The following is a 24,269-nucleotide window of genomic DNA, read 5'->3' as shown; positions in this document are numbered from 1 at the left end:
GTGCTGAAACTTCACCCGCCCCTTTTGCCCATGCTCCAGGCACTTAACTGAGGCTGAAAGGAACTAACATCCTTCTAAAGGTGCAAGACATGTATTTCACAGCTGTGAATAAATGTCTTTGATGTCTGTGCTTCCTGAGGGAACCCACTATGAAACAATTCTCCCAGACCAACCGAGGATCAAATCAAGCATGCATGGACATCTTTCACAAATAAACCCATGTGCCTTTGCAATGACCTGGGCCAAACAAAAATAAGAAGGGGCAGAAGAAGCCCCAGAGTGCTGATGGGGATTAGCCTCTCCCACAGCTGGATTTGAGGCTGTCAGACACCAGGAGTTACCCTACTTGGGAAGGTGGGATTCACCCAGCCTCTCAGACCAGGAACCTGCTGCTGGGGCTTTGTGCCATTAATGCAAATGCAGCTGAGGAAACAGAATTAAACTAGAAAATGAATTTGCATGTTTGCATGACTGCAGCACAGTCTTTTCCTTCTGTCTTCTCACCTCAGCCAAGCCAAACATGCATGATAAGACCTAGTATTAACCACAGATGAAAAATAAATGGTAGAGCAGGAAACTAGAATCTCAGCAGACAACAGCCCCCAGTTTCCTGGCAATTTACAGAAGAGTTGGGAAACAGGCCTGTAATTTCAGAATAAAAACAGTGAAGCTAGTTAAAAGGCACAGAATTCCAATTTGCATTAAAGTTTTTAATATTTAAAAAACCCACAACAGTCCCATCTGGAACAAGAATAATTGTTTGCTGAATTTTCTTCAAAAAAGTCTGCAAGAACCCATTTTGATAGTTACCTATTTGTCCACATTTACTTGAGATAAAAGTAACTTCAGTAAAATTCTTAATCTGGATAGAAATGCTACCCTTAAAAACAAAAACCTCTGAATAGAGACAGAAGAATTACCTGAACATTATAATAAAAACAATATAAAACATTTTGACAATTAATATGAACCAGATTATCCAGCAAAGCCACATAATGCATTGCTGACTACTCAAATACAAAATAAAAGGAAATTCTGAAAATGGATTTAAAATCAAGACGCTCAAAGGTGATTTCTTTAGTTTCAGGAGGGTAAGCAAGTTTTTGTGACAATTTTCAAATAAAAATATGTTTCTTGCATGCAAAATTTGGTTTGGCCACAACAGACTTTTTCAACAGAAGTGTCTGATCAGCTGCAAAAACAGGCACTGCTGCAACTCCCTTTTACTCCACTGCCTCTCTAAGCATAAGTCTACTATTAAAATGCTGTAAATTCTTATGCTTTAGGATGTGATAGAAAGATAGAAAATAATTAGTGGTACATGTCTTCCCTCCCTTGCAAGCAGAATCTTTAGCTGCTATTTTGCCACCATGAGTTAAATACCACAGCTTTTGAACCAGGGATCCAGCTAGAGTCCAGACCAGTTACTGGAAATATTCCCATTTCAGCAGGGCTCTGTGCCTTCAGCTATTAGGCTGAGAAGGATTAGCACTCATTCTTGCTGTGTTCAGATGCCAGAAGAGGCAGAATGGTTGAGGGCTGCTTTAGCCACTGTTTTTGTACAAGTTTCTGGGCTCATCTTGTGGTTTTGTGGCTGTGATGGTGGAGGGCTTCTATGTCCAAAACAATGAAACAATGGCTGCAGTAAAACCCCCACTGGGAAGACAATTAGGTGAATCTAGCTTAGGCCTGCTCCAGCAGAGGAACAGCTCCACTTGTATGAAAAAACTACCAAAACAGAGGCATGCTACGACATTTGGACATTTTTAACAAGAGTGGTGTATTTAAGTATCATGGAATTCAGGTGTCTAAAACCACTGCATAAGTTGAAGCAGAGCAAAGGTTAAAATTCAGTCAGGCTCAGTTCCTTCTTCTATGCTCACAGTATTCCTCAGTCTTCATGCAAAGCAGGCTCAAGGCAGGCAAAAAAGCAATTTTTATTATTAAAAAAAAAAGAGGTGGTTTTAAGTAGTTTCTCCCCAATGAAATTAAATTTCTCATCACCCCATAAATCACTCCATGCACTGACAATGAAACCACCAAAAGGTCACCCTGCTCATGCTGAACAGCTGCTCCAGAATCTCCACCAGTTTAAAGTTAACATCCCCAACATGAAACTGAATTTAATTCCTCCCCTTTTGCAAGAGGCTTTCTAATTTTGTGAGCCCTGAAGCGTTCTGCGAGGACACCAGCAGAGAGGGAAAAAGCAATACAATATTCACCAAAGCTTTCCCCTCCCAAGACGAGATGCTACACGACCTCCACCTCAGGCCTTGCAAATAATGATGCATGTTTGGCTTAACTCGTGCCAACAGCTGCAGTGACCCAAAAGGGTCTGAGAGCAGGATTCAGCGAGCACATGAGTGCTTGCAGACTCAGCACAGCACCAGGCCACCCCTGCCAGCTGCAGGTTTGGTACTCACCCCGTTTAAGCTGCCGAGATCCTTCACCCAGTGCTCATCCTTGTCCTTGTCATAGTTGATGACAGCGTGCTGCTTATCCACACTGCGGGACTGGCAATGGAAGCACAAAATGAGCATCAGGCACAGAGACACTGGTCATCAGAGCAACACTGAAGCATTAAACTGCCTTCATGGGGGTAGGGGGACAGAGGGGGAAAGCAGGGAGGATTAAATACTATTTACTGCTATAAATAATGGAAGGATAAGCAGTAAATGCTTCCACGGTTGGTTGCAGAGTTTGAAGACAATACGCTATTTTCATGGAGAAGGGAAAATAAAAAGTTTTTAAAAATTGCTGAAGGCTGTCAAGACTATGCCACAATTTCAATAAATTATATCAATACACACTGAACAAAATCAGTCAAGCTGAAAGCCTGGGGGCCAGGATCTGAGCCAGCATGAGCTAGAAGATCTCCATTTTTCAACTGCTGAGGCCAATGGCCTCAACACTAGGGATGCTCCTACTTGGGATCATTTCTTCCTATTTTTCAAAGAGAAAAAAAATCATTTTCTTGAGTTACACACCGAACTTGTTCCCAAAAATTTATACTGTTCCCAGGATTATGTCCTGGAATTGATTTAAATTTTAGGATGTGTTCCAAACTAGAGGTTAGTAAACCTGGAATGAGAAAGAAAGCAACTCCAAGAAAATTTAAACTGTAAACTGGGTTTGAGTACACTGAACTTAACAGTGATCTGGTGCCACTGGCTTTGTCACAATGCACAAGTAATGCACCTTATCTTCAAAACAGAGTGTGACACTTGAGGAGGCATCATGTCAGACTTCTGAAAGAAGTGCTAGGACAAGATCTATGAATAATTTTGAAATATGGTGTGTTACAGCTATAAAGACACCAGACTGTCTGTTTTTAGACCTGCTGCCTCTCGTAACCTGAATCCTTGCTGCAGTTGACCTCAGGCAGACACTGGAAGCAGTCTCTCCATCAGCACGTACACACAGCACTGAGACCTCCCTGGTACCTCAGGCCAGGGGAGGGGAGAGCAGGGAGACCAGCCAGGCTCCAAGTCAGCTAATCCTCATCCTCCTGGGCACCAACCAACAAGTTCTTGCTGAAAGTCCTTTCCTTTTGCCAAGTATAAACACACTGGTTTCCACAGCACCACTCTCAGCAAGCCATTATCTGGCTTCTTGCAAGCATGCAGAGGCAAAGATTGTTTCAGGCAATTCCTTGGTGAAAACAAAAGAGGTTTTTTTCACACAAACTGCTACTATTTGCAGGAATTTCTTCTGGCCCCACCAATATCAAGCACATGGGAAGTACCACAACACCTGAGAAATGGCATCTCCTTCCCCTGCAGAGCACCCATCAGCCCAGGAGACACATCCTGCAGAATAACCTTGAAGTACCAATATGAAGCAAGCACTATCTGGCCAGAAGATTACCCTTCCACCTTGCAACATCCCTCACACTATTCATGACATGTCACCCCAAGCAGAGGCAGTGAGGACAGGGGCAAGTGACCCCATGCCTCCAGCTCCCTCACTAATACAGTTATCCACATGCTGCTGGACTTCCAAGGAAGCACTTCATGCTTTGCTGCCCAACTGATGCTGCTCAGACAGCAATCACCCCCCAAAGACACAAACAGATGTGGGACAGGCAGAGAAACCATGGCTGGGGACAGCCCACCTGTGCCTCCTGCTATGCTGAGCACTAAACAGGAGAAGCAACACAGAGCAAAGCCCTCCCAGGAGGGGCACACACAAACCCCTCACCCCCATGCCATCCCCACACTTGCTGTCTGAGCCCTGACCTCAAGGCAGGGCACATCTTAAGCATTTGCAGTGAAGGCAGTGCTTCTCTCTCCTGTTATCCACACCAGATGCAGCTCCTCAGTCCATTTTCAGTGACCCAAGTGGCTGTGGCAGGTGGGTGCAGTGCAAGGTAAGGATGGTCCAGGTGAGCACAGCTGAGGGACACTGCCCAGGCCCTGCACCTCAGCACATGGCCCTGAGGACAGGAGTGTCTCCAGGCACAGCCCCAGGTGCCACAGCAGCTGATGCTACACAAGCTGGGGTTGTTCCTGATCTGTCACATGGTCCCTCACACCCTTTGGAGGATGTGAGCCCAGAGCCTGTCCCCACAACAGTCTGGCTGTTCGAGCACTGTATGGACAGGGCTCCTGGAGGGATCACCACACCTCACCTACACAGCAGAGGGGGATGACCACCCCCTCTCCCTGTCCATGGGCATTTATGTGCTGTGCTTCATGGCACCGGAGTCAAAGACAACCATGCACAGGCAACCATGCAAACCCTGCACAGCACAGACATGGTCTGTCTTCCCTGTGATCCCTCTGCTACTCAAAACTGTGGATGCCACTGTTCCCAATGAGATACAAGGGAATGCTGATAAACTGCTGCAGCAGTGTTTGCTTTAGCTTTTTACAGCACATCATGGAGGCTCATTTAAAGATTAACAGATTCTAAAGGCAGAACAAACCATTTAGCTCCCTTCCAAGGGCAGAAAGGTTTCCAGACCAAAAAGTTAACTCAGACAAAAAATTGGGACAGATCTGGTATCTGATTTTAAATGTATCACAGGTCACTTTAAAAGAAGTTTATTTCTGGGAACCAGCTGTCTCCAAAAAATTCAATTTGCCCTGCATCTGACCCTGATGCAACTGAGCACAGCCCTTGGTCTGCTGTGTTCTACAACAGCTGACTTCAGGCACTCAGGGGTCCCCAGTCAGATGGGGGTCATCTCAGGGGAGCAGACATGTATTCCTGCAACATGATATTCCCCTCCATAAATGCAGAAAGAGGTCACCAAAGGAACCAATTTATGCCTGTTTTCCAAGGAAGTTTCAGCTGTGTTCAAGAAAGCCTATGGCAAAAAGAGTCAAAACAACATGCAAAATCTGACCCACAGTCTTCCTCCAACCTCTCAGCATCTCTTTAAGAGCACATCAGGAACAAGGCAAACTGTTATGCATATTGCACTTCTGTGAAATTTCATGCTTTTGTGGAGAAGAGAGGAATTTTCTTAGTTTTGTTTACGTTAAGCCAGCAAACATCACAGGAACTGGCAGCAGGAGTTCCTAGGGGCCTGTCTCCAAGGAAACTCAACTTAAAGTAACTAAAATCACACCTTATTTATTTTGATGCAGACTTGCCAAAGGTCACTCTTACTTGAGAACTGAGGTGTGGTTTATTTCAACATCAGTCACATTTAACATAAACTGCTCTTGTGTGCAGTGCCAGCAGCAACTCAGCAGCTGATGGTGCTTTTGTCTCTTGCAGAGAGGAGCAGGCTCCCTTAATCCCACTTCCCAAGAGGAGACTAACCAGTTTCCATGCTGGTAACAGCTGAGAGCCCAGGGACAGTCACTTCAGCCCAGCAGGCCAGTGGTTTCTAAGGAGTGACCTGCTGAATCACAGAAAGTGATTCAAGAAGCCTGAGTCAACACATTACAGAGCTGCCCATGGGTGCAGCGCTCCCAGCCACCTGCAACTTCACTGGAAAGATTTTAGCCATCTCTAAATTGAAAACCTGCAATTAAGTTGACTGAGTCACTAACATAAGAGGACTTCTAGCCTAAATGCACACGTGCACCAAATACTCAGTCTTGCTTAATGATCAGCCATGACCTCCACAACCAAAGGCAAGGCTGATCCGTCACGAGTAGACACAGGGGTCCAAAAAAAACCAAACAAAACAACAGAATTTCCAATAAAGTGTTACTAAGAAACCTCAATTACCTATATCCAGATGTCAAAAGCAAAAAAATAATCTGTTTCACCAGAAAAGCACTTGTGATGGGGTGAGCAGCAGTCCTGAGCTATGGGTAAGATATCCAAACAACCAAACCAGAGCTGGAGCACCTCAGGGGAGGTTGAGAAGGGGAAAAGAAAGAAGGGAGGTATCATCCTCTTAAGCAGTGGTGATCTTCAAGCAAGAAATAAGGCTACACTCCAAGAGGCTGGAAATGAAGGAAGCACATAGCATTCCCACCATATCCCAACACTGGACCTGTTATCAAATGAAAACAACTCTCAGGAAAACACGTGTGCTTTTCTGATTAAGAGTATTTACACTCCTCTGCAGGGAAAACATGGGCACTGATTTGTTACTACACTCAGCCCTCATCCAGGGCTGGAATTTCCAGACATTCAAATCACTTCCTAATATAAGGTTGTGTTGCTTTTCTGTCATACAATCTACCATGCATCATGTTTTAAATACCTAGTAGACAAAATGCACACACAGCATATAACTGAGGATGGAGGTTCTTTATATATAGCTCTTCCTTCTTCCATGAACATGTTAAGCAGATGGTACAAAACACAGGAATGGTACCTGGGGGTCTGCCAGTCCCCCAGTGGTACCAACACCTTGGATCACCAGTTTCCAATCAGCCATGCAACCAGGCAGCTCACTTGTGATTCTCAAAACTGCACACATCATCAAATCAGCAAAATCAGCTTCAAAAGCTTGCAGGAATCTCCATAGAGGCACAAATCACACTGTGGCTACGTGTGCTGCACACACCCTACAGCTTTGTGTTTGGGGAAGGGTCTGATCCAGAGAACAGGGATCTCGGGATGAAAATATGAGCTGCAGAGATGCCAAACAAAACCCACAAGGCAAAAAGACCTGCTTAGGAAGGCAGGAGGAGAAATACAGCCAGACAGCCTGTGTTTCCCCACAGGGCCAGGGAGCAGACACAGCTCAGCTGTCTGTGCAGATACAGATGCTACTTTTTCCCCAGGAGAATTACCATGGGTGAAAACCTACCGGTTGGGGCTGAGATTTGGACCTCAGCCCTGCCAGTGCCGCGAGGCATCGTGGCACTGGAGATAAAATAAACAAACATGAGCAGTTTCCCTGTTCCTCACTGCAGTCTGCTGTGCACTTCTGGCACAAAATAACTGCAGCGTTCTGGTGGCAGCATGCAATAAAACAGTTGCTCAAATACTTTCCATAGTGAACAGGTTACATTTCTGCCAGTACTGTGCTCTGCACAAGTGTCCCAGTAAGGAAATATAAACCTCTGCTGGTGTCCCACTTTAGAATGGAGACAGACAAAACCAAATTAAAAAAAAAAAAAAAAACACCAAAAAACAAAAAACCCCAAAACAAACAAACAAAAAACCAAAAAACCCCAACAACAACAAAAACAAAAGACCCAACAAAACAACAACAATAACAACAAAAACCCATTTACAGGCATTCTGGCCTGAAATGTGAATTTTGCTCCTCAAAAGTAAACATATGCTGGATAACATTTAATGACAGATGTGAACACCTCTTTCAGGAGGGGTGTTGGGTCACAGATGGGTCCCCCTCTTTCACCACAAAGCATCTCACAGTGTTGTGTGCACTGGCCCCTCCAGTACTTTTCCAGAATATCAGTGAATGCTCCATCCTGCCCCAGGCTGGCTGCAAGTGTGTCACCCCTGTGGCAGCCTGATGGCTCCCAGGGGCAGGTGCTGCCAGCTTCTAATGACTCTACCTGAGCAGACAAATCTCTTCAGCAAGTGCAGCCACCTCATCCTGGGGCTGGACTCTCTTTACAGCTCCCAGGCTGCAGAGGCTCCTGCCCTCAGCTCTGCTGCAGCCAAAATCATGGGCTTTGCAGATCTGTGGCTGAAGCAGGGCCTGAGTATTCAAGCAAAAAATAAGGCACTGAACAAAAGAGAGAAATCCCCCAGGAAAATGAAACTGTAATCCCCACAGCTTGGCAAAGGGATTTGGAAGCTGGCATGATTCCCATAAAAACTTAACCCGTTATTTTGGGGTAAAATGGGTTTTTGCTCGCTGGTTCCCCATCCCCAAAGTGAACTGGTTCAAGTGACCCAGGGTCAGATCCTGACCACAGGCAGGGAGCACGCTGCCCACAGATGCACTGGATTTTCCTTTGTTTTACATGGCCACCCAGGAGGAATGGAAAAGCATAATTTAAGGTGGGACACAAGCCTGAATTTTTATAGTGCAGCTGAGCTGCTAATGCCTGGATCAGGATCTCATACAAGGAAGATACATCTCCCTTTTTTGTCTGTCCACTCCAGAGTGGGACAAACCCTCTCTTGGCAGTCCAGGCTTCCAGCACCTTGCCAGCTGCATGAACCCCTCTCAACCCTAATAACCACCTGCCCTCAGTGCCAGCATCACCTCTCTCCCTACCCTGCCTCCAGCAATGAACTCCCCTCCCAGGTCTGCCAGTCCTGATATGCCTCCAGCCTCCTACACCCATATGCCATTAGGCATCATAACCTCCTCCCATCAACTGCACATTAACAGAACACAATGGGACAAGGAAGAGCCAAAAAAACAACTCTAGGCCTGGAAATACAGGATGTGCATCCTTCCTCCCACAGCTGCTGTCCCAGCACCTGGAAACACTACCTGTCAAAAAGCAGCACCTTCCCAAGGCTAGATCCATTCCCTTCTGTAAGACACTTACTTCCTTTGTAACACCTAATGAATTACTCTTGGCAATTCCCAACACCCAGGGACTAACTTAGGTGCTTGTTCACACCCTCTGGATAATTGCAGCAAAACGGCACAGGTAGGGCATCTCCCCATCCCAACTACAGCTTCCCACTTCCACCCTACACTGCCATGGGGAAGGAGGTCCAGACACAACAACCAGCAGAGACTCCTCATGGCTTCTTCTGGGAGCTCCCAGTGCTGGAAATACATGAGCAATGGAGGGGTACAATTTCTGCACTGTAGCGAATCCACCTAGAAGGACCAGGAAAAAGATCATCTACCAAGTTCTCACCATCTGCTTCTTCCCAGCATAACACTGTAGACAACCACACCTATTCACACTCGTTTATGTATGCACTAACTAAACTGCACAGGAGAGACACGGTATTATCAAGTATGGCCCAAGGAAGGCAGGATACATCAGGTCAATGAAACCTTAATTTGACCAGATGTCACACACAGGCAGGGTTCATCTTTGCACTCTATTATTTGTGGAGCATGCCGTGCACCCTGCATACCAGACACAGAACAGATCCTGCGGGGAAAAATACCCGGGAACGGCACAATAACAGATTGCATCTTCATGCCTATGTACACAGGGGCAGAGGCAGGATTACACAGGCAGCCTTCATACCAGTGTGTTGTAACTGCTCTGCAGTTATAAACACTTGACTTAGCAGCCATAAGAATACTCCTTCAGTGCCTAGAATGCTTGTAATTCCCTGTCTTTTTAACAAAGCAAGCTAAAAAGATGGAAACGCAGTATTGTTACCTTTGTGTGATTCACCACAATGAACTTGTATATCCAGCTCACAAGGCCTTAGCACTTGAACTGACTAATTGGTATCATAAGCAGCACTGGTCCCATCTGGACCAGTGACAGATGCTTGGCTAGGAGCTTTCACAGCTCTCTTCTGACACCAGAATAATAAACAGCAAGTCTTGACCCATCTCAGGCCTAAGGGCGATGCTGCTCAGCAGCCACATCCTGTAATGCCCGTTTTGCCCACACTGAGAGGCTTCTGCCCTATGTGCACCACCCTCTCCACTTCTCCACATCCTGCTGCTCCTCCTCTCACTCTGCACTAACAGAATCCTCACTTGTACTCGTTGTACTTCTTCACTTGGCCAAATCTTCATCACTTGGTGAAGCTCTATAGAGTAGAAATCCAACCGCTACATGCAAAGATCTGACCTGTGGCTTCCTGAAACACAGGTGAAGAGGTTGAACAAGCATTCTGGAAGTATCATTGCACTCTTAGCTTGTTCTTGCCCTTTCCTTGACAGCTTCTTTCACCACTGAGTCAGGATGCCAGGTTAGTTGTACCCTGATTTAATCCAGCACAGCTGCTGTTACATCTACACCCCAGCCCTGTGGATACCTGCACCCAGTTCCTCTTTGCCCAGCCTGTGACACTTCTCCACTCCATCCCCTTGCCAGCCTCACTCCCAGATGAAGTCACTTAAGGGAATACTATCAAATACGTCCCTGCTGACCACATTCAAACTCCAGATTTTATTCAAAGGTTTGGAACTTAGTCAAAGCCGCTCAGTGTGGGCAAAAAAAACCAAAACCCACCACCTCCAACCTAGTCATTCACTCTTGAAAATCTTCACTGACCCAGCTCTACTACAATGCCAGAACTTCAAAGAACAGGCTAAATATACTTTTAAATAATTGACCTGAAGAAAAAAGCATTTTTCTTAGAGTTGCTCACAGCAAAGACCAAAGAAGGGAGATAAATTATTGCATCCAGAACACACTGCATAAAACAGATGCCTGGAAAATAAACTCTCATCCCAAACACCTACAAAGTTTAGCAGAGTTATAAGCAATTGCAAACAGTGTCTCCTGATAGGAAATGTCAGGCTGTCTCAAAAGGCATCTAGGATAAAGGCATAAAAAAGAAAGCATCATGCTGCCTGCACCTACTCACACTCATGTAAAAACTCACATGCCCAGAGCATCACTCTAAAGTGAGGGAAATAATCAGGGGAGCACTGGTTAAACATTTCTATTTGCCAAATTTTCCAGTAAACATCCCTCTCAAACAAAACCAGGGAAATCATGACACTGCTTTCCATTCTGTAAATATTTACATTTAGCAAAAATGCAAAAAAAAGTTTTGTTTAGGAGCAGCAGGGAATGTTTTAATGGTTAAGTGAAATTTTTGAGTTTGCAAAATGTTTGTCCCCTGAGTACCCATCACAGTAAGCAAGTTATCAAAGCTGATAAAAATGGCAGCTGCATTTCCCAAAAGAAGGATGTTGGGGGAGGGAAAAATTATTTTCTTCAGGATGGTCCCAAAATTATTTTATTTTTTATTTTTAAAAAGTAGATTTTTTCAGACTATTGCTTCCTACCACCCCCGAGTTTCACATTAAAAACCTACAGCAGTGCAAGTTAGTGAAGGTCCAGACTTCCACACTCCTGCAGTTTGTTCACTGTTACCTGAAGGAAGCAGCAAAGCCGTTGAAGAAATAAAGCATTTTTCTTAGAAAAAGGGCAGAATGGAGCTCTTGGCTCTGGCAGCAACACTGCATGCCAAGCTACAGCTTCACTTCATGGCATTTTCACCCATGCATTAACATTCAAACCCAACGTAAATCTCGCATTTACTTGTACTAGAAGCTTTAGAGAGCTGCAAAAACATTTAAAATATTTCTAATCCTCTTAGTAGGTATAGAAGATATCAAGGTAGATTATGTTTCCCCACTATCAGACCTACTTTAAGATTAAAGACTTTGGGTTTCTTCACCTCTTTGTTAATCAGAAAGCAAATCCACTACTTGTATTACGAAATAAGAAAACCAGACAAAACTAAAGCTTAATTGCTTGGTGACAAATCCATCCTTTTTTGCTGTTTAGAGATCTGATACCTTGAGACAGTACATTCCAATAAAATATCAATATACAAGACACTCCTAAAATAGTAAAATGAGAAAGGCAAGACTGCAGGTCTCCAGGACAAGGTTTATCTCTGTGCCATGTGTTTGAGCACCGTGTTACATGTGGACTGAACAGGGAACCACAAACCATATCACTATGAAATCAATAAGCAGTAGCAGCCTTGGAGATGAAAAAACACTGACCAGGTCACCCAATCACTGCCAGTCTGTTCCCAGCTGTGCACTTTAAAGGATTAAATGCCAGTATCTTGAAATATATATAGAAAATAACCATGCAGTGAATATATAGTCTCAGGGTTAGTACCACAGAAATACTGCAAGGTGCAAACAACTGCCACGAGAGCTCTGTCCATCTGCTCTGATAACTGCCCTGCTTCTTAAGCTTCCCCCAAGACAAATGATTGTGCCAGTCTGCACAACGATTTTGTGACATGGACAGTCACAGTAGGGAAAAAGTCTATTTTTAGATCTCATCCTCCATCTGCTCACATACAATTCTGCTTGGATATGAAGTCTCTCTGCTCACAGTTTCTCTTCTGCACTCAGTCTTACTACAAACATCTCATTTGGAGCCCCAGGTAGCTCTGGAAAACATCTTCATAAACAAATGGCTAGGAAAAGAATGTGCTGTGCTGTTCAAAACAAGACCTTACATGTGAGCCTAGAAAAAGCTTTATTACTGGAGATAGCAGACCAGTAATAAATGTTTTTAATGTAATAAAATGTTAATATATGTTTATAAAGGGTCACATGTAGCTCACCCCATGAACACAAGCTGCTGGCTTTTATAGACAATCCAGAGCCTTCACTCTGGTGAAATAATGAAAATCTCTTTTAATACCACCCACCACCTATGAGCCCCCAGATACAACCATTTCACAGATATTCCTGGCTCCTCCAGGAATCCCAATTCATTTACCTTGTAGAAAAGTGCATGGCAAATGAAGAGCCTTCACAAGGTTGGGTACTCCACAAGCAACACTGACAAGCCAGCTCAGGCTTGCAAAGAAACATGAAATACTCTGGTTGGTATGGAGTGGCTCACAATCCACGACATCCAGTTAACCCCATAAGCAACCAGAGAAACAAGCTGTGCATTTTAAGCATAACAGGTATTTGGGTACTTTTATTTTAGAGTGCACATGACTGTCAGAGTACTGAAAGCTAACAGTAAGAAAAATGCACAACAAATCTCAAGTTTCTTCATAAGATATTAAGATGGGCAGCCACAAACAAAGACCATTTCTGGAAACCAGGGCCACTGTGTGTTTTCTCCCATCCAAGTCATGAGAGAAGATGCCAATCAGGTTCCTGACACCTAAATGCAGACGTACAGCAAATATCAGGACATTTTTAATGTCTCACCTTTACATGTCTCAGCAGCCAGACATGTAGAAACATGAAATAAGAGATAGTGTGATTCATGGGAGAACCCAAACAGATGATCTTGGAACAGGAGTCCCAGCTCTACCACTGCAACCCAGCTGTGCCACTCATTGCCAGCATGCAGAGCAGGACAAACACTGCAAGCTCTCCTCTTGTGGGCACTGACACTTTGTTACAGCTAGAGAGCACCTTGCCCATCAACTACACCTTGTGCAAGCACTTCCACCTCTCTAAACAGGCCTCCTACTGACATATCATACAAAATCCCTGCAGCAACTACAAACACAGCCTCCTACATCAGCACAGCATTTAGGACATACCTGTGACCAGGTCAGCTGTGGAAATTATGAGGAGGGAGTCTCCATTGTGCAGGCAGCTTCCTAATTTTGCCACCAACAGGAACATTTGCCACCTTCACAAAGGGGCAAAAGGGGGATGGACAGGTGCAATAGAACATTTTTTTTGTGCACTTAAGTACTCATGGCATGGGTTTAGCAGAATCACTAATTCAATTCTGAGCTTCTACAAATTCCTGAGCTAAACTGCTCCTGTCAAAAGCTCTTTGCAAGATTCCAAGCCCATTCGTCTGGAGTGACATCTACTACATTATGCTGTCAAACATCAGACCACAGTCAACACTTCAGACATGCTGGATTAGGTCCAGCAGAGACACATGCTGGTATGGAAAGTACTAATAGAAGCTCAAAGTTTGCCCAAGTAACACAATTACTTTGGGAAGAGGTCACCAGCCTACTCAGCCTACCAAAACAGATTTCCTCTGCTAAACATCAGCATTTTCTACCATGACAAAAACACCTGAGAAATACCAGCATAAATAATTTAATCAAACTTAAAGGGAAAAACAGGTAAACAAAAAGCCCTGCCTGCATTCAAATCACATGTAAACAGCACATGTGTTAAAAGCTAAAAAAGCCAGCAGCATAATCACAGATCAGGACAGAATGGAATGTCTTTGTTTACTGCTTCTAGTAGCATCAAGACAGTTAATCTATTTGATTAATCTCCCATCACTACAGATCCTATCCATCTGATGACATGGCAATTTGAAAACCTCACTTGTGCTGTCACAAACATGAAGTCTTCAGGGGAAACACAGACTCAGGATAAAAAGAGGAAGTTCCTTTTAAAAGGTGTCACTTGGAAGCATCAAACATCTCTACAGATCCCCAGCATTACATACACATTTACTGCATCTTCAGAAGAAATAATTACAAAAAAAAAAAAGCCATGTTACCTGGAGCATCAGTTCACAGTCATCTCTCCCAACAAATATCATCTCCCGAGGGAGCCGATGGCGAATGCCAGTGCTGCTCACCAAGAACCACGAAGTCACGCTCATTTTGGCGCTTGGCACTTAACCTTTATACATCCTAAACACAAAAAAACCCACAAGACACAGTTAGCTATTAATGAAGTGTGCAAGTACAAGAGTGTAGCTGCCATTCCCAAATTTCCCTCTACCGTGGGACCCAACGCTGCCTCATGCACTTGTGTTCCTATCTTAGATCTCTGGTGACAACAAGCAGTTGTTGTGAAGTGTCTGCCAGGACCTGCTGCCCATGTGTAGGAGCTCTGCAGCCCTGGAAATATTCCCATGGCAAAGTAAGACTAAGGATCTGCAGAAAGGATTGTTTAAAAAATTGAAGGATCCAGCTGAATCCAATGAATGAAATGATGAAATATGGTGGAGGGGAAAAAGGAGAAAACAACAAAGATCTCCTTTCCGGAATATTTCCAGAACATTTTCCAGAACCACTACCACAGTGCTAACGGCTTGAGCCTTCCCCATCACCAGAGATGTGGACCAGCACATCACCGAGGTGACATAACGTGGCTCCTCTAACCTTTCTCAGCGCATTCCCAGGAGCGCTTACACCAGCGCTAGGAGGGAGGAGACCAACCTCCCCATTGCTCATCCCACTTCCACACTGATGTAAGTTGGGAGCCCACAAATCCTTCCTTCCTTCCTCCCCCGCTGCACGGCTGGTCCAAACACCGAACGGCTCTGCGACCCCAGGTCAGGAAGCCCAGGCTGCGGTTGATTGCCAGCGGGGCTCGGTGCCCAGCGGGCGGAGGGGCGGCAGCGCTGACCGGCGTGCGGCACTCACCGGGCGCTCTCCCGGCCACACCTGTTTGTTGTCGCTGCTCCTGCGGCCTCTCCGCCTGCCTCTCCCACAACATCCCATTTTACCCTGCCTGGCTGAAGGAAGGAGGATTCACGGCACACGCCAGGCTCTCGCCTTCCCCTCACCCACCTCCCGGGCTCCCGGCTGCATTCCTAAGCGCACCGGGGGAAAGAGATCTCCATTTTCCCCGGGCTGCGCGGCGCTCCCCGGCCCGACCGCCGCCTCAGCAGCCTCAGCGGCCGTGGGGCGCTCAGGTGGGGATGAGTGCCCTCCGCGGGGACCGGGCACAGCCCGCACGGCCCCCGCCGCCTCCCCGCCGCTCCAGGAGCCGCCGCTCCGCGCTGCCGCGCCCGTGTCACGACACGCGAGCGGCCCCACATACCGCGGCCCCGACAAAGCGCCCGGGAAGGGGAGCCGGGAGCCGCCGGCAGAGCCCTTTGTGTGCCGGCCCCGCGGCCCCCGCCCGTCCGTCCGTCCGTCCGTCCTACCTGCTGCGACCCTCGGCGCGGTGGCAGCCGGGCACCGCGCCCCGCCAGCCGGCTCTGCCTGCCCCGCGGGCCGCTCCCGGCGCCCGCCCCGCTCCGCCCCCGCGCCGCAGGTTCCCGACGTCAGGAGGCGGCTCCAGCCCTGCCGGGCCCGGCCGGGGGAGGCGGCGGTGCCGCGGCGGGGCCCGCACCCGGCTCGCCGGGCACCTGGGCGGAAGGTGCTGGCCTGGCTTTGGGTCGTGTCGTCGCTGCAGGGACACAACCGTGGCATGGGTTGGCTTGAAAGGGGTCGTAAAGGTCATCTACCGTAAAGGTCATCTACCTTAAAGGTCATTACCCTGCCACCATGGGCGGGGATGCCACCCACCAGACCAGGTTGCTCAAAGGCGTATCCAGCCTGGCATTGAACATCTCCAGAGATGGGGCATCCACAGCTTCTCCAGGAAGCCTCTGGCAGTACTGTGCCCTGGTTCAGCATCCCTCCCTTCAGGCTCTCAGAGGGGCTCAGTGAGTGCCAGCAGAGCCTCTGGCACCTCACTGACCAGGGCAGCCTGGGAAGGTCCAACATGCAGGCTTGGTGCCATGGGACTGGAGATGCTGCCTCTGCAAGACACCGGGACCAGACCCAACACCAGGGAGGTCCAGCACCAGCCTCTTCTCCCACTCAAATCCCAACACCAGCTGCTTCTCCAGCCCAAATCCCAGCACAGCCTCTCCAGTCACCCAAGTGTGCCTCAGCACCAGTCTGTCTCTCCAGCAGGCTGCAGGTTGGCATCCATCTCCACATACCCTCCTTGTCCTCTTGCAGGGCAGTACCTAAATGCAGTTGGCAGGATTGAGTTAATCTTGAGCATCTAACCATGGAATAAGAGCCTGAAATGGGTGCTGTGAAAGGATGTGCCGTTTTATGAGTTCTTTTCAGTTGTAGGTAACTAGAAAATTCTGAACAATTTCAGAATTTTGTGTAAGTGCAGCGAGTGATGACTTTTTCTCCCATTGTGAGGAGCATTGAATATCATGGTAAAGCTTTCTCAAGAGGGCCCCAGCTCCTGCAGATGTCAGTGGAGCTGCAAAGAGCAGCAGCTGAACGCTGGTTCTCTGACACAGGCTGTTAAAGGAAGACTATAGGAACACATCAAGTTCATAGTGATATCTCCCCGGGCTGATATTCCAGCTGGAAAGACAGCTTTGCTTTTGTACTCTGTACAGTTGGGTTTGAGTATTGTTTCTGTCATCTGCAAGAACTTTTCTTGGTGTCTTCAGTCGTGTGTACTTTGGAATTTTGGCTCAGGATGTAATCTTAATAAAGTCTGATGGCATGGAAACCACAGGTCTGGCACACCACTTGCAGGGGGTGGCCCTTTGGCCACATCACTTTGTGGGCTTACCCCTGATTTATACTTTTGCTGCAAGGCTGAGGAGCCAGGAAGGGCAAAGTGAACTGCAGCAGGACTGCAAGGAGGGAAGGAAAACAGCATTTCTTCCTTTTCCTCCTCTTTCTGAAGAGCAGTAGGACTTTGTTATTATTTAATTAATGGTATTATTGCCTTCTTTAAATCAACATTTGACTTCTTTCTTGGCAGATACGTCATGCCCCAGAGTGATTTCAGGGTATCATTATCTTCAAAGTCTTGGAAGCTGGCTGAGCTGCAGCATCTGTGTTTTATTGAAGTGCTCTTGGTCTCTGCTTGGAGCAGAGCACCACACCCTAGCAGCATGCCATGTCCCTCAGACACCAGGCAGGAGGATGGAGGGAGCAGCTGCCACTTCCAGGGCACTTTGAAGGCTTTTATACTGAGTGCTGCCATCAAGTAATAGAAATCCTTTATAAATAAAAATGGATTTCTGCCCTATTTTGCCAGCTCATCCTGTCATTGAATGATGTTTTATTATTGGTTTAACTGACCTATAGCTAAAGTTTTTATATATATTATTCACTTCTTTATGAACTGCATCTATTTACTGGAGAGGCTGCTCTATGAACTAATCTGTAGAGCATCTCTAAACTCCTCGAAGGAAGTAGGATAATTTACTTCTTTATACAAGCCTGCCATCTAGGCAAATCTTTGTTAGAAGTTGCTATAAAAAGGTTAGTGTTTGCTTTAGTCTCTCTTTAAGCCCAGCTTTACCATGCATTTATCCATGTGTATTTACTTGAGCAGTCAGTCAGTACTTCAATGTTTATAGGGAAGAAAAAAAGTCCCTGTTCCCACCACGTGTCTTTTGACCTGGCTGAGGATGAAGTTTGGGCCAATACCCTGGGCCTGGCTGAATGCTGCATTGCAGCCTCTTTATTTTACTTCAGTGATCTAAAAGGAATAAAAAAGATAATAAGTGGTGTCTTTCCTTGTCCTCTCTCCTCACCCCTCCAAAAAGAGTGTGTGGGCAGCATATCCTGGTGCTACACTGTCATCTTTAAATCACACTCAGAGCATGTGTCCATGGGGAAAACAAGCTGTTGCACTGCTGTACTTTGAGTTTTACATTTTTTTTTTTCATATTGAAACAAGCCCTTTTGGCAGGCAGTGTAGCCCTTGGGCTGCTGAACCCCCCAGGCTAGCCAAACACACAACTGTCTTGGAAAACACAACCCCATAAAAATGACATAAAAGCACTTCTTCCTGCTGGGAGGAGGAAAGGCCAGGGAAAGGCCTCACTAAGTTGGGTGTAGCAGCAGCACCATGTGGCTCACACTAAATTTGGGGCATATGTTTATCGTGCAAATCCCTCTACATTCATCTACAGCATTGTCACCTTCAGCTAGAGGGGACACGCTCACAGCTGTGTTAGCCTGCATGGCCCAGGTGGCAGGAGGTTCATTGCTCTGTACACTGTGGACCAGTCCCTGTCCCAGAGCACTCATATTCCCACTAAACAAGGAGATTGAGGGCAAGGTAAAATGTCCAGGCAGAAGAATAACAGGTCACAGGGCAATCTGTATCCAGAGCTGTTGAATCAGGCCCTCTGCTCCACTGAAATACTTTGACATCCTGAACCCACAGCTTGGAGCAAAACCACTTTAGATCCCTGCTTCAAAACAAAGATCCCACCATCCCCAAAGGAGCTGAGCTAAATCAAGTTCTTGCTGGCAGGCTCTGAAGTGAAGGAGATTTTTGAGAGTTGCCAAACAAGAGCTGCATCTTGCTGCAGAGGAGGCTTCTGTTCCAGAGCGATCACAGCCTGATCCAGATGTCCTGTTTGGCTTCCCCTCTGAGGGGCAGTTTTCCTTCTCCATGAGCTAGATATCAATATGCTGGGTAGCTTAGAGATGAAGGTGTGCAGGACTGCTAAGTGAACGTGGCCTGATTAACTCTTTGCAGGCTGGCTGAAATCCACTGTGCACAGCTGTATGCACACACATTCATGAGTGCAAGTGCAGCTCGTGAATTCCTGACTACTTTGCATCCAAGGGCTGTAGAAGTAGCTGTCAGTCACTGTTCCCCGAGATTATTTCATTTGTTCTTTGTTAACTCACTTTGAGAAGCATCAGGAGAGGTTCACAAGTAGGTCACGCAGGGTTTCTTAACCACTTCTTCATTCAAATGGATTCCACTCCTCAGTGATTACTTTCTTTCCCAGAAAACCAAAATTGGACACATGCCAGCTCTTTGAGCCCTGCTGCAGGGAGATGTGTGCCTGCAGCATTCTCACTTCAGGTCAGGATTTCTGCCTGGATTTTTACTGTAACCAGGAAAGATCTGTGGGCTTTCACAAGAGAATGCTGCAGGTCTGGACCTGTGTACTTCACACAGCTAATGGTGCTGTTGGCTGCCAGCAGAAAGGGCAGCACTGAGCCCTTTCCTATGGAGCCTGAAACCAAAGCTTTTCATCACTGTTTCTGGGTATCAGCATGAGCTGGATCAGCATAAAATGCAAATAATCCCCCTTCTGAATGTACACCTTCTAAGTGTCATTTCAAAAATATTTCCCTTGATTTTTGGTGGTTTTTTTTGTTTGCTCGTTTCTTGCTGATTGGTGATTTTTAAATTACTAAAAAGAATTATTTTTTAATGGATGTTTATCTTAATTTTAAGGTGTAGGAACCTTGCTGAACTGAGTTTGGACCAACAAAAGCAATCTGCCCCTCCTCTCTATCTAAGCACCAATCCTACACTCTGCCCAGTACCTCAGTTGTGCTGGTTGCCAACATTCTCCTCTCCTGTATAGCCAGGAATAGGCCCCAGCCCTACCCAGTCAACTGGAAAACAATAAGACCATTCATGTGCATGGTTATTCCCTGGCATAAGTATTTGCAGAGATACAGTCTGACTGGGACAGGCTTCTGTCGTTTGGATGGTTCCACAAGATGGCTTTTTGCAATACTTGTGTTTTTAACCTGTTTATTAACCAGCTATAGGGACAGATTCATAGCTGGAATGTGGTAGCATTGCCCAAAACAGCTTTAGTTTGGCATCTTTGTTTTACACCAGCTGGAGAATTTTACTTGTATTTTTTTTTTTTTACCCACAGCATAGTCCTACATACCAAGATGAAATTTAATTTTACTACTATGGAATTTACTAAAATAAAACCCCATTTGTGTTAACACTTCTTTTCAGAATGTGCAGTATGGCCTTCTCCAGTGATCCTCTTTTATTCCCCAGCTAACCCACGAAAAATATCTTACTTTTATTATGGAGAGGAATTTGTACAACTATTTTTAATTTATGACCCTCATAACTTGTGGCAGGGGAGCAGGAAGAATTATCAGTGCAATAAAAGAATGGAGCTGGTTTAGTGTGAACATTGTCAGAATGTCTCATCTAGGATCTGTGTGGTATAAAACTTCGCTGAAAGAATTAAAACATACGCTTAAGTGAGCTCGTTTTAGGGGGGTTTAATTAGTAAAAGCTCGGCAATGATGATGTCGTGCTGTCTGATGAGATTAGGTCAGATTATACATACTTGTATGGTGTGGCATCTTAAATGGGAATCACCTTATGGCAAGTCAGAGCCATTTCAATATCACATTTAAAGAAATAGCTTCTCAGGGAAAGTTGATTGGTTTCATAAGAGAAGCAGCAGGGTTTTGAGGCCTCCTGTGTGGGAGAATGGGAACAACAGGCAGCTTGAGATTGTCTCCATTTCAGGGGTTTTTTCCCTCTTATTCGTTCAATTAATTTTCATATATGTGTGTATTTCTTAAGAGAAAGGTTGCAAGCCTACTTGAACAGAAAAATGATTTCACATGGCCTGGAGAACCCAACACAACACACATGGCCAGAGGGCTGTACTTTGCCCTCCCAACCATGAACAAATTCTTTCTCCTCTTCCTCTGTGGTTGTTATTATAATGCTAAGGCAGGAATATTTGGTTGAATGCCAGAAATACAGGATTTCCTTAAGCAGTTTTGCTACAGTAACCTCCTCTATTTATTTTCCTTCCTCTTCCCTAGTACTGCAGTCATGCACTTGCACATTTTCAGACCTGGCCCAAGCTTTACTTTGCAAGTACATTCATTGCAGACTGTTCCATGCAGGGGATCCTTTGCTACCCTTTCCCAAGGGTCCACTTAGTCAGGAGATTCTTAATGTAATTTCTCCCATTGGTTCAATTTTCTGCATTTTTAGGAAAATCCTCTTCATATTTAGTTCAGTGGGGCTGTTTGATTAAAATTCTTGAGGATTATAAAAATCCTAGTTCAAAATGAAACATCAGTTTACACCAAAGAAAACCAACACTGTCATTCAACAGGATCTCACAGATTTATGAACTATTCAAGGTTGCTCCTTGCCTAAGAGACTTGTTAAGACAAGACTTAGAGACTCAGCAATGGGTAAATGAGAACTTCTGGAAAAGAAGTCATTCCTGTATGATTTGAACAAATTCATGCATTTTACTGGAAATCCAAGACCAATAAACTTATTTTGCTGATGTTATAAAAAACATTTTAGGTAACAGTAAAGTTTCATCATTATTATTGCCACTGTAAACAAGTGTTTGTTCTGCTGACTGATCATCTGGTTTAATGAAAATGTCAGTTCTGCTTGAAACTATCTTCTTGGTTTCTTGCATTATCATTTTTGCCTGCAAGATGAAAAGCTTTGATGAAATATTTAATAGGTACATGTAAAAAAATATAGTTCCCTTTAAATTGAAGAATATGTCTGAAGAATATCCAGTGTAGTGGCAAAGGCCTTTCAGGAAGAGAAGGTTCATAATTTGCTGCCCTGCAGGGAATAATTTATTGAATCACTTGGAGATTCACGTATTTTCTGCCCTGTGAAGTTAAAACCATACTGTGTTGATCTTTAGTGATGCTCTTTCTTCACTTGAGAATGGTGGAAGAATGCTATGAATGTGGAAGAAAAGGTCAGCAGTGTCAGGAGGAGCCAGCCCACTTTGATGGGGTCAGCTGTAGGGGCAGCTTTGGTAATTTATAGCATACAAGCCATCAGCTGGAGATTTATATGCTTGTTAGGCATTTTATGAGAGCTCATCAGAATAATATTTATTTCTTTGGGGAAAACAGTTATATAACCAGCACTACTGGAGAATAAAAGCCATGAGCAGGAGACCAACAGAGCAGTATTTTTGAGTAATAGTAATAGTGGCTTCATTACATGCTGGTTCTTAAAAGCTTCAGGATACTTTAGAATAATCTTCTTTAGTCAGCAGGTGCATGAACTGCCATGTGTTCCACATTCATTAAACCGTCTTAAAGGCCTGAAAAAAATGCACATTTTCTGACTGCACACACATAGCTCGTGGCTGTCCTCAGTGCAGAGTTTGTGAGTAGAAGCTCCATTCATTTAAGGTAAACAGAGTGATCATGACTGAAACAAGCTCTCAGGTAAGCTGGGCACAGATCTCTGTGTCATTGCAACACTCCTGGCAAGACTCAGGTTCCTGGGTGCTGGGTATTTCCATGCTGGTGAAATTAATTCCCAAAAATGAGTTGTGGGAGGTTGAGAGAGTTGACTGAAGAAGGCTAAGTGGCATTTGAATAAAAAGAGAGGTACAACAGTCTTCATTATCTGCCAAGCATGAAGCAACTGTTCACTTCCTACACACACAGGCTGCTTTGTTTAAATTGTCCTGAAGAGACTCAGAATGCCTCTCACCTCTACTAAGTTTCACCATCTTGCACAATTTTTTTGGAATTAATAAAATTCTGGGCCCTTTCAATACCTCCACCTATAGGATGGATGCTTGCTGGGAGATAATGGCACCCTTTTTTAACAATCAGCTTCAGTGTTTGGGGTTGAATTGCATTTTCTGCAGGAAAAGCTTTAGCAGAAACACCTCTGAACTGACCACATCTGGCCACTGCAGGCAGAAGGACCATGTTGTATCTTTCTGGCCAGATCTAATATCAGGGGGTGCAGGAGCTCTCAGAGGAGGGTCCAGTCACCAGCTTTAACTGATCTCTCTCCTTTCCCTGTGGCAGAGCAGATTTGTGCAGGTTTCTCCTTTTTTCAAAGACCCTGGCAGTGGTTCCAGAGAGAAAAGGAGGTAGATAACACCAGCAAGCAAGTTCTTTTCTCTAGGAAAAAACAGTGACTGCCACACCAGTCAATGCTGGTCACACCTGCCCACAGGCTGGGTACTTAGGGATGAGAACAGATTATACTACTAAATCTCACTAGAGGATTTTAGACTTTTTTTTTTTTTTTTTTTGTGTCCTGGGACATACAAAATAGGTTCTGCATCACATCAGTGGGCACAACACAGCACATCCCCAACTCAGTCATGCCTACCCTCATCCTGCCTTTGCCACTCGCTGCTACAGGTCGAATTTCTGCTCTTGGGATCTTGAGGAAACATCCTAGAGCTTTCCCCCCACACACCATGAGTTAACTTTGAATGCAGAAACATTCATTAGCATTAGTATTTTATCTTAATTTCTCATTCATTCCTGAGGGTTACTTTCCCCACTCTACAAGAGACATTTCTCAGTAGCTGGGCCTGCATATGCATCAGCTCAAACACATAATGTAACAGAGGAGCCAGTACAGCTGAGAGATGCCATGAAGAGGTTTCCCCAAGTGGTGTGGTTGAGACAGGGTGGTCTGCTAAACTCAAGTGCAAAAGAAAATGCAAAGAGAAAAAGAAAAATCCTGAGGACAATACACACAGGTCTTGTATGAGACTGAGAGGCAGCAACAATGGGTGGGACATAAGAATTGTCCCACTTTACAGCTTTGCCTCTGGTCTTTGGTTTCCAAGTAGACTGCAACCATTTTTAATCAGGGACTGTCTTAAATAATGTTTTTGTACTATGCATTGAGCTTCTCAGCACTCCTCTAGTACAAATATTCATTCAGCAGAAGCTGGTGTATACCTGGCAAGGCTGTAAATCAGATCTCTTTAAGAGCCAAGGTAAACCAGAGATAATGTCTTACAGGAATTTAGCTAAGACAATAAACTGATGAGGGGAGAGAATTGGTGAAAATAGTTAAGGTTGATGACATGGTCTAT

The 24,269-nt window shown here is 45.2% G+C and overlaps 1 protein-coding gene across 4 annotated transcripts in view; it reads right to left on the bottom strand.

Moving 5' to 3' along the window:
- Nucleotides 1–15,989, bottom strand: part of CEP170B (centrosomal protein 170B) — a 58,394-nt gene extending 42,405 nt beyond the window's left edge. For 3 of the 4 annotated variants that reach the window (XM_077180772.1, XM_077180773.1, XM_077180774.1), the window contains exons 1-3: nt 15,852–15,989; nt 14,472–14,607; nt 2,424–2,513 (exon numbers count right to left, since the gene is read on the bottom strand). In XM_077180772.1, coding sequence (XP_077036887.1) covers nt 2,424–2,513; nt 14,472–14,576 — 195 coding nt within the window. In that variant the 5' untranslated portion in view covers nt 14,577–14,607; nt 15,852–15,989. The remainder of the gene's footprint in view (nt 1–2,423; nt 2,514–14,471; nt 14,608–15,851) is intronic. The other variant, XM_077180775.1, reaches the window with a different exon arrangement.
- Between the last annotated feature and the right edge of the window lie 8,280 nt (nt 15,990–24,269).

The sequence above is a fragment of the Agelaius phoeniceus genome, chromosome 6 (genome assembly GCF_051311805.1).
Source record: "Agelaius phoeniceus isolate bAgePho1 chromosome 6, bAgePho1.hap1, whole genome shotgun sequence".
Lineage (NCBI taxonomy): Eukaryota > Metazoa > Chordata > Aves > Passeriformes > Icteridae > Agelaius > Agelaius phoeniceus.
The sequence above is the reverse complement of the archived record's forward strand: the minus strand, read 5'-3'. Positions and strand labels throughout refer to the sequence as shown.